Here is a 10948-nt window from a genome sequence, read left to right on the forward strand (position 1 = left end):
ACAATCATATTCGAGTTTTTGTCCAATATTTGGTGAAATTGATTCAAGCTTTCGACCCGAACTTGAGGCGACCGGACTATTTACGACCGAGTTTCAAGCTTGATTTAAGATTGGTTGAATCGAGCTCGTGCTCGAGCTCAGACATTTTTAATCGAGTTCGAGTCTGAAGTTTTCGACTCGGCTCGGCTTGATTTTAGCCTTAATGTTGTACAACAACTATAAAGTTAGTATTTTGAAATGAGTTAATTACACAAGACTCGATAATTAATAAATTATATTATATGGTAATATATTATCAGCAAGTTAATATGGTAACATAATATCAAAAGTTATTTATTATCAGTTCTAAATTTTTTTATAAATAAAAAAGTTATAATCACGTTGGTACATGGTATAAAAAGTATATTTTAGTAAGCTAATTACGCAAGTCTTAGAATAATTTCATTTTAATCAATATTAAATTATATAGGTTTAACCATCCAATATGAAAAAAACAAATATATAATCAGAATTTGATGTTATCAAATATAATCAAATGGGCCTCTCCTCCAATTGATTGAAGGCACACATTTGGATATATGTATCACAGGTTCATTCTACAAGCCAACAATATTTTTTCATATTTATTCAAATACGTGCACAAAATAGTAATTTCGAATTATATGTTTCTCCTAAAAAAATTGGGCCTATCGAACTTTTTATGACCCGAGATTCGCGTTTGAAATTTAAGGTTCGGTTGAACTCGAGTTCGTGCACGAACCCGAACATTTTAATCGAGTTTGAGCGTAACAGTTTTTGACTCGACTCAGATTGATTATACCCTTAGTTGTTACCAAGTATAAAGTTAGTATCTCGAAGCAAGTTAATTACCGGAGTCTGATAATTAATAAATTATTATTATACAATAAGATATTATCAACAAGTTAATATGATAATATATTATCAACAAGAAATTATTTTTTTGATTTATAAATTAAAAAAATAATTATAATCCTATTGTTGCACATGAGTATAAAGTTATTATATTGTAATCAGCTAATTACCCAAGTATTTGAATAATTTTATACTGTATAAATATTGAATTATATAGGTTTAGTCATCCAAAATAAAGAAACAAGTATGTAACTCAATAGTTGATTTTATCAAAATATAATCAAATGAGCCTCTAACTCGGTTGAAGTCATATGTTTTTTAAAAGTGTGTCATGAGTTCAATTCTCCATGCCAACAATATTTTTCCATATTCATTCAAATACGAGAGCAAAATAAGAATTTCGAATTAAATATTTTCCCACGAAAGTAAGAAGTTATTTTTAATATATCAATTAAAAAAATAATTATAACCCCGTTGTTACACATGAATATAAAATTATTTTATTGTACTCAGCTAATTACCCAGTCTTTACTCAATAGTTAATGTTATCAAAATATAAATAAATGAGTCTCTAGCTCAAGTGATTGTGGTTGAAGTCATATGCTTGTTGTAAGTATGTCATGGGTTCAATTCCTCATGCCAACAATATTTTTCCATATTTATTCAGATACGAGGGCAAAATAGTAATTTCGAATTAAATGATTCCCCACAAAAGCAATGTTGCAGTATTATATAAAATGGATAATAGATTTATAGTGCTTTTTTTGTATTCGAAAGTGCTCCGCTCTTCTTCGGTACTAGGATTCAGATAATAGGGTAGAATCAAATTATATCCTTTTATATCTTACCCAAAATTTTGATCATCTACCGTTAAAACAATCTCAACCATTGATCTGACATAATAAAAAATAGACGGTTAAGATTTTATCTTATTAAAATAAGTATATTTTTAATACAATCATAAATAAAAATGATTACATTATTTTAATATTATTTAAACAACAATTACGAATATGATTAGAGATTGAGTAACCAAAACGAACATTTTTCAGTCCTCTCCCCATCTACACATCAAAATTCAGTTTGAGAAACTTTCAATTTTTGAGTAGAATTAGGGTTTTAATTCGATTAATTTTTTAGTGATGTTGACGATGTTGATGGATAGAGTATTGAAAACAAGCAATTTGGTTACTCAAGCTTTAACAACTCGTACTGTCACTCGTATAAGAGTGTATAAGAGTTTGGAGTTTTTTTTAATAGATACCGCGCCTCCTAAATTTGAGCAATGTCTTAGAGCATCTCCAATAAACTCTTTAAACATGCTATTAAGTCGAAAAATAAGGAGTATGACTCAAAATGAAGCTCCAAGAGACTCTTAGTAGGGATGTACGCGGTTAGGTTTGGTGCGATTGGGAGGTCAAAATTACACCAAACCGCATAGAGCGGTTTTCTTAAATCTCCGACCTCAGTCGCATTTACGGTTGCGGTTAATCGCGACTTTTTTAACCGTGCGGTTGCGGTTGGTACGGATCGACTTGCGGTTCAACCATCGACTAATACGATAAATGACAAATAAAAATATTTTATTATAATTATACTTATCAAATCTTAGAAATTTGTAAAAATAAAATGTATTACAAGATTACAAGTGGTTATTACAAATTATATATGGCTGTTTCTGCGTTTGATGATATATATTATATCCCAAAACCCCAAACTTTTTATATTTTAATTCTTATATATGGTTGTTTTTGCGTTTGATGATATATATTATATTATATTATATATAGCGGTTTGCGGTTGCGGTTCGACTTTTGCGATTATTTAAAAATCAAATTCGCAGTCAATCCACGGATATATGGTTTCTGTAATTTCAATTCACATTCGAGACGCATTTTGCGGTTATCTGCAAAGAGCGGTGCGATTGTGAGTAGTGCGAGCAATTTGTGCGATTGAGCGGATTACATGTACAACCCTAACTCTTAGAGTATTTTTAAAATCTAAGAGTCTCTTTTCTCTCCTCTCTTTTAAGAGCAACTAATAGCTCTTAACTTATTTTATTAATAAAATTTGAATACCTACCAATTATTATACAACCTTTGGTCATGGTGGAATTGATTTATTAATAAATTATGAATAAAGAGCTAATAAAAAAGTACCGTTGGAGTTTGACACATTAACCTATGTAATAACTTGTTAATAGTCATTTTTTTAATATTATTTTGAAGAATAAGTTAGGAGCCTCTTGGAGATGCTCTTATGCGTTTCTTGGACAAAATCATACTGGAGAATTACATTATACACCCTTAAAAAATCAATTTTTGTATTATCCCCTCATAAATAACAGTTGACATACTCCTTTTTAAAACCCAATTTAACTTCTTTTTTTGTCTAATCCCGTTAATTATTTAATCCAAAAATTATTCTACAAATATTTTACTTGAAGAAAAAAGATGAACTATATTGTAGAAAACAAATTCAAAGCCAAACACTTGAAATACCGTTCAATATTTATATTTCATTATACTTTGTTGCATTACATAAGTTTGCGTTAACTTCGTTTGTAAACTGCATGAGTAAATTACATTTTGTGCATCTCCATTTTAAATAACGATATTTCAATCTTATAAAAAAGTATGTACATAAAATGCACTTTACTCGTCCACTTTCTTAGGTTTAATCCTTTGACCGAATTAACCAATTTTTGACCTGAATCGATGGATTTTTGACTGATTTAAAAAAAAAGAAGTACTCTGACCTGATATCCGATTAATTGAAACGGGGCGCATCTGAATTCCGATTAATTGAGACGAGGTTGTTCGAACTCCCATAAATCATTAAATTTTTAGAACATCGGATTCATATAAAATATAATTTTACAACTTAAATTTTTACTCATAAATTATGAAAATAAGTTATAAAATTATATAACTCTTAAAATCCGTACTAAATAAATGGGTCGGGCCGACAAAACAACATAATGGACATAGAGAATAACCACAAATGGGCTGGGTTGATGAAGCATAGAAAATACCACATGTGGATGTGGTAGAAAATTATTGTAGTATGAAAAAATTATTGTAGTATGAAAAAATTATTGTCAAGCACTTTTACTATGTGGGATTGCAAACTTGCAGTAGATTATTGTCACGACTATCTATAGGTGGCATCTGCTCTTTTTTCAAGGGAGAATGGGGAGGTATTACTGGTCACGACTATCATAATTATGAAGTTGTGAGTCCAAAATTCCAATTTCTTTGGATGTGTTTTCTGTTAGTTTGCTCAATAATTATTTAAATATAATTTTTTTTATTTTCTTATTTTCTAGAGTTCTCCCTATTGGTGTTTAGACTAATAAAATATGAGAGAAAAATATAGAGAACCAGTGAATAAAATGAGATGCATGTTTTTGTATTATTCCTAATAATCATTTAAAAAAAATCAAATAATTTTGAATTATTCTCAACACTTCCTTATAATTCAAAATTAAAAATTCTAAATTCTAAAATTAATTCGATGATGTTGTACTTCCCACCATCACCATTGTTGTTGGAGCATTTTTCTCCATAATTTCTTTTTGAAGCCCTTCTCCCCACAGTCTCATTCGGAGCCCTTCTCTCCACAATGTTTGATGCACTTCTCACCAATAACGTACAAATTGGAGTATTTTTTCAATATCAAAATAGTTCTTCATCAAATATTTGTGTCTTCTTGACACTTTCTTCCGTCTTATCTCCACAATACTTTGTTCCAACAATCTTTTTCTTCATGCCCATTCTTCTTACAATGACCACATTGAGTAAATTTTATTTCTTGCTTTCGAGTTTTTGCCAAAAAAGCTCCTTCAACCGTTATTTCAGTTTCCTTGTTTCTCATCGCTCTTCTTTGTTCTTGGGCTTGCAGAGAATTAATTAGCTCGGACAAAGATAATGCACTTGTATCTTTTGAATCTTCAAGAGATGAAAGTTTTGACTCAAACCTTTCGGCAAACTCACAAACAGCTTCTCTACAATTTTGCTATCAGGTACGTCTTCTCCCATCAGCGCATTTTATTAACAACACCCATCAAATTATCATAATAATCTTGTATAGTATCTTTTTCTTTCATGGTTTAAGTCTCAAGATCCCTTTCGAGATTTAAAACTTGCATCCTCTTTATTCTTGTGTTAACATCATACAATTCTTTTAGCTTATTCCAAGTCTCTTTTCTTGTTTCACAAGTCATGATTCTTGTGAAAATCGATTCTGACAGAGCCGTATGAATAATTGATAAAACCCTTGGACCCTACTTGACTCATTTTCGTGAAACTTGATTTGATTCAGAGTAGAATTTTTTTGTAAGAGGTTGTATCTTCCTCTCACTTTCCTCCCATGTCCATAATCCCAAACCTTTTAAATAAGTTTTCATCTTAACAATCCATACTTGATAATTTTCATTATTAAAAAATGGAGAAAAGATTATATGTTTGATTTGAAGACATGACTATGTTATATCACATACCCTTAAGATCAATAAGGCTCCGATACCACTGTCGATGTTTAGACTAATAAAAGAAGAGAGAAAAATATAGAGAAGCAGTGAACAAAATGAGATGCATGTTTCTATATCATTCCTAATAATAATTTTAAAAAATAGTTCAAATAATTTTGAATTATTCTCAACGCTCCCCCAAAATGTTTAATTATTTGGATGTGTTTTCTGTTGGGGCGTTTATTAATATACTTGACTTGTAAATTGTCCCGATTATCGATTTTTATAATAGGTTTTGTATACATAAATTACAAAATAAAGTAGAGAAGAGAAAAATGAAACTTTGTGAATATATTGGTTAAGGGTGAGATGGGGTTCTTTATAAATAAAAAACTCAATGATTTGAGAAGTAAAATTATCTTTAAGCATTATTTTACCGCTTCTTGTTAAACGTTGATTTATAAGCTAATATAAGGAGTTTCTAAAGATGCTCATGATATATTTTATTTTGAGAGGGATATAGATTCTTTACTTTATTGTGTTATTAATGGTTTATTTAGCGATTGTTGCAAGCCTGTTTTTTCAAAATGTAATCTTGTTTGAATGGAGTTTATGTTTTTGTTTGAATCACAACATTAGGTTCCTCTGAGTGGAACTAAATATCTTTTTTTTCCCATCTAACTTTAACTTAAACCAGAGCAGGTATAGTAACATAGGTATATCCCGAGTATCTCCGAATAAGTTGGGTTTGAGCGGTAGATGTAATATATGCAGATATTATCGAGACTGTTTCTATGAAAATTATGACTTTTGAAATACTGTGAAAGGTTTTTAAGATATTGAAATTTTTGCAAATTTTTTGAGGAGGTGCAAAATTGAATGTTAAGAAACTATGAGGCCCCTGCGGACCGTGATTTTTGCAAGGTCCTCTTTCATATCTAATTTATTTTCTTCGTAATTTATATTAAAACATAATCGTCTAATATATTAAGAAACATGAAGCTCAAATTCATTCCTCACATATTTCAAGCATTAAATATTAATAACTATTTCTTTCAATTGAATTATTTTAGCTCGGGATTTTAATGTTCACAATTTTGACCATTAGATCTTTATAAGAATCTCTTGACTTATCTACTATATCCTACCTCTGATCTTCCTAGAACTAAGTGGTCCATTTTCAGGTTAAGTTCTACCCTATGTCAAATACTTATATGAACACATGTTTATTCGAGAATCATACAGTATCTATCTACAACTTTAAATTGCTATATGAAACCCTTGTATGTCATCTAAACTGTTTTGCATATTATGAATATCACTATAGCAGCCTAATAATCCCATTCATGATGTATTATGAATCATACATGAATTGGAGAAAGCGAATCCCCTGCATTACACACCATGGTACGTACTAGTACCATCAAATTTAAAGACTCACACACACATGCTTCCACTAAAGCATGTTTATACTAAATATTTTATCATTTTCATCCAGCATTTGTAGACAAATGAATGCTTATGATCCACGACGCTTGCGTCTCATGTTCTTGCAAAAGGGTCAGGTTCCCCAGTCCTCACTAGCTGTAAAATTAAACGAGAAGGAGGTAACTCTATCCAGTTAGTTTTAGTTGACAACCTTACTGGAGAGGTTGTAAAAAATGGACCTGAAGCATTCAACAGAGGTTGAGATACTGGTTCTTAAGGGTCAACAATAGGATTGTTAGTAAAATGGAAGGAAAGACATCTGTGCTTCAAGGTACTACTACACTGAAGCTAAAAGAAGGCATCAACAGCATTGATAATCTTTCTTTCACACAGAATTCAGGAACTACAATAGAGCCAGGGAAGACAGAATCCTTCGACCTTAAAGATCATCGAGTAACATGTGAGTACCTTAAAAGTTCATAATCACTTTAATTGTCAAGTTTTGCACATCTATCATCAATACACACACACACACATCCCTACATGGAAGCCAGTTGACGGGTTCAATTAACTACATGACTGGCCTAATATAATGAAGTAGTTGGAAGGTAGAACTGTATCCTCAACAACTATAAAGTAGTTCTATTCAACTTCTGGCTCAATATTGAATAATGGTGGTCAGATCACCAGATTAATTTCTAGCAGCTGATTACAAGTGAATCCACATTTCTTGACAACAAGCACAACTTTGATAAGGTTCATTTGAGACGGTTGCTGTGCTAGTCAGGTCTAGACTTTCTGATTTATATTTTGCGCATGATCTATCAGTTGTGGTAATTAATGTTTCCAGCATATGCGAAGAAAGAAGTTCCATCTTTGGATGATAAAGTGTTGCAGCTTAAACATGTTGGCAAAGAGAAAAAAAATGTCTGGAGACTGGAGGCATCAAAACTGTGGGGGATTTTCTAGTAGTCTTCAACACGAATCCACAAAAATTTCAAACGGTAAATTTGACATAATCTGTCATTTATTTCAGCTCTATGATTACAAATGTACAATACGAAAATTAATTAAAAGACTCTATGATTACAAATGTACAATAAGAAAATTAATTAAAAGACCAAATTATTAAACTGAGCTGGGAAAAAATATGAGATGAGAATAAGGGTTAAGGATATGAGATAAATTAAAACATTTCAACATGATATAAAATCTTGGAAGATTTGATCAAGTATCTGTTTCTGTTTTGTGTTCTGTTTTGTTAACATGTACAAGGGTTAAGTATCCACATTTTTGTTGTGCTTGCTATGACCAAAAACTGATGCCTGATCCAACATGTTAAATGTCTAATGAAACACAAAACATGTATTGCAGAATATATATTACAGGACATGTATCACTCTACTTAGTACTCCAATTAGGAGTACCCCACAAAGAAAAATCAATTTTATTTATCTATGAGCTTTTAGACTATGATTTAGAACAATAAATTAGTTTATTAGTAGGGACATCAAGCATCTTGTCATCAAGACAGTTTATTATTTTTGTGATTAATGTCTGGTTGTTCTTCCCCTTCTCGTCCTAGAGTAGTCTAATTAAAGTGCAATCAGATCTCAAAAACCAATAATGCTGCCTCTGATTATGATCACAACTACAGATAACATAATTGTGTGATGCTTGCTATGACCATAAAAATTTGTGTGCAGATACTTAAAGTTGGCCCCAAGAAATGGGAGGAAATAACAGACCATGCAAAAACATGCATAATCAACGGCAAGGTTCACGTTTACATCAGTCCCGATTCAAAACAAATGTGTGGAGTTGTATTTGATGCTATAGGACAATTAAAGGGATCACTTAAGGAATCTCAGAATTCTAGTCAATATATCACCTGGGATTCTCCGTTGTTCGATATGTGGGAGCAAGCAAGTCAATAAGGTTCTTCTGAACTAAACCTCCAGGATTATGATGAGAAATTTCTGCATTTTATGACCTTCAGTGATCAAATTGAAAGGCTCATCAGCCCAGAATTAAGCCTAAATGTTCACGGTTTATTATCTGGTGTTCAAGATGGCTTGTGATAAGGAGAAAGAGGGATCCTTGAAATATGATCGAGTTAACAAAAAACAGAAGATCTTATAACAGGCGCAGAAACTCTCAACTCATAGTTGATAATTAATACCCGTCACATTGGTACCACCGCTGATGAAGATACGTGCAGGTTCAGGGGAGCAGAATGTTGGGTTTTCATGCAGCAACAGTACAGAAGATCTTAGAAAGCATTCCTTTGTTTCATAATTTTTGTATATTAGTATATATACTGTAGTGTGTAGCTGTTTCTCCAAAATCATGACACAATTTCAGATCTTTATATTATAGATGCAGCTCTTTAACTTTGAATTTGAGTTGTTTGTACAAGGCTTGCCTTTTTTACATGTTCATTTGCAGATTTAACTAATAATTGCTATAAGAGTATAGTGTATCAACCGATAAATCACTTCCAATATTTACACATTTAAATTAAATTAAGAACCCTCCACCCTCCTCCTTTATCCGGGCTTGGGACCGGCTGTGTCAGTGACATAGGCAGAGTTACCCTACTCCCCCTCCCTCCCCAAATAAATAGATAAACACCAGTTATGCTGAAAATTAACTTAATTTCATGTCCTGATATCAATACTTGTATAAGTAAGTTGGGATAAAGAAAATGCAGATTACATATAAGATTCTTTAAACACAAGTAGGTTACTGAGCTTGATCAGAGGGAAAATTTGAGCACATATAAGGTATAATGATCTGAACTCTCTCATTGAACGCTTTCTTCGGTCAACAATCTTAGATTATCAGAAAATCTTAGTCAATTAACAGCTGGGATTTTCTGTTGTTGGATACATGTGAGCAAGCAGGTATCCCATTATATGATAGTCGTATGTCTATCAATTGCATTGGGGATCAAGTCAATTAGGTTCTTTTAAACAAGGTCTCTGCGGTCCAATATACTCTCCTCTCCATTTTGATGAGGAAATTCTGATGTTTTTGAACTCCGACAGTCAACCTGAAAGGCTGAGCCCAGAACTAAAGCCTAAACTGTCATGGTTTATTATTTGTATTTCAAGGTGGTTCATGATAAGGAACATACATGATTTTAACTAAAGACAGAATATTTCATGACATGTCCAGAATTTTAGCAAGAACATATATAATTTTAGCTCTGCTCGATGCCTGATATGTCAGATAGCTAGTAAAAACTGTAAAGTGAAATGTGGAGAACCCCCTTGTATGAATTTAGTGAGAAAGAATAAAGTTTTTTGCAAGGCTTGTTTTTTTAAGTATTCATTTGAAGCTTGAACTAATTTTTGTAAGAGTAAAGTGTATTTGGTATCTATCTTAACCAAATAAAGGAGCCATTGCCTCATGCATTCAAAGAATATAACTGCAGTTATTTTGTTCAATTTATCAATCCCTTATAATAAAAACTAAACATTCGAATATCAAAATAACAATTAGACTTATAAGTTGAATGCACGAGATCATCTGAGACCCCATGAACCTTGTGCAGTTGTGCCAATAAATTAAGAAGCCACCAGGTTACCCTCCTCCTTTATCCGGGCTTGGGACCGGCTGTGTCAGTGTAGTGACATAGGCGGAGTTACCCTAGCCCCCCACCCCCCCTAAAAAAAAAATAGATTAACAACAGTTATGTTGAAAATCAACTTGATTTTTATGTCCTGATATCAATACTTGTACATGTAAGTTGGGATAAAGAAAATGCAGATTACATATAAGATTCTAAAAACACAAGTAGGTTACTGACTGCCTTAAACATGTCGTTATTGTTAACAGTTATGCTAATCAGCAGTGTACATGTACTTGGTAACCAAAACCTGGTTTTTCTGCACATGTTTTAGACTTATGAGACGCTGAAAGCTTCAGTTTAAACCAGGACTTGTAACCAAGCGCCGGATTTGTTTACATTGTCACACGAGGAAGCTTCAAAGGGGTTTAGCCATCATGGGTCTCCTCAGTGGTTATACTTTCTAAGATGCATGACAAAGTATTCTTGATTTTTTATTGTGCTTTTGCACTTATTGTATACAGTTTATAGTGTAATGCACTTATTTGTTTTTGTGCTTTTTTGTTTTTTGGTCGATTTCAACCTACGTATTCCCTCTATGT

General features: G+C 32.1%; 1 protein-coding gene across 1 annotated transcript; it reads left to right on the forward strand.

The window, feature by feature from the left end:
- Positions 1-7075: 7075 nt before the first annotated feature.
- LOC141699963 (calmodulin-binding protein 60 D-like) lies at positions 7076-8709 on the forward strand. The gene is made up of 3 exons (XM_074503749.1): positions 7076-7232; positions 7623-7699; positions 8479-8709. The coding sequence occupies exons 1-3, from the start codon at positions 7076-7078 to the stop codon at positions 8707-8709; spliced, it is 465 nt and encodes a 154-aa protein (XP_074359850.1).
- Positions 8710-10948: the final 2239 nt, after the last annotated feature.

Source organism: Apium graveolens, unplaced genomic scaffold (genome assembly GCF_009905375.1).
Source record: "Apium graveolens cultivar Ventura unplaced genomic scaffold, ASM990537v1 ctg1582, whole genome shotgun sequence".
Taxonomy (NCBI): Eukaryota; Viridiplantae; Streptophyta; class Magnoliopsida; order Apiales; family Apiaceae; genus Apium; species Apium graveolens.

Coding starts and splice junctions, on each gene's coding strand:
- LOC141699963 (XM_074503749.1), top strand. CDS start 7,076: ATGGAAGGAAAGACATCTGTGCTTCAAGGTACTACTACACTGAAGCTA. Junction 7,233..7,622: donor TAAAGATCATCGAGTAACAT/GTGAGTACCTTA, acceptor TAATGTTTCCAG/CATATGCGAAGAAAGAAGTT. Junction 7,700..8,478: donor TTGGCAAAGAGAAAAAAAAT/GTCTGGAGACTG, acceptor ATTTGTGTGCAG/ATACTTAAAGTTGGCCCCAA.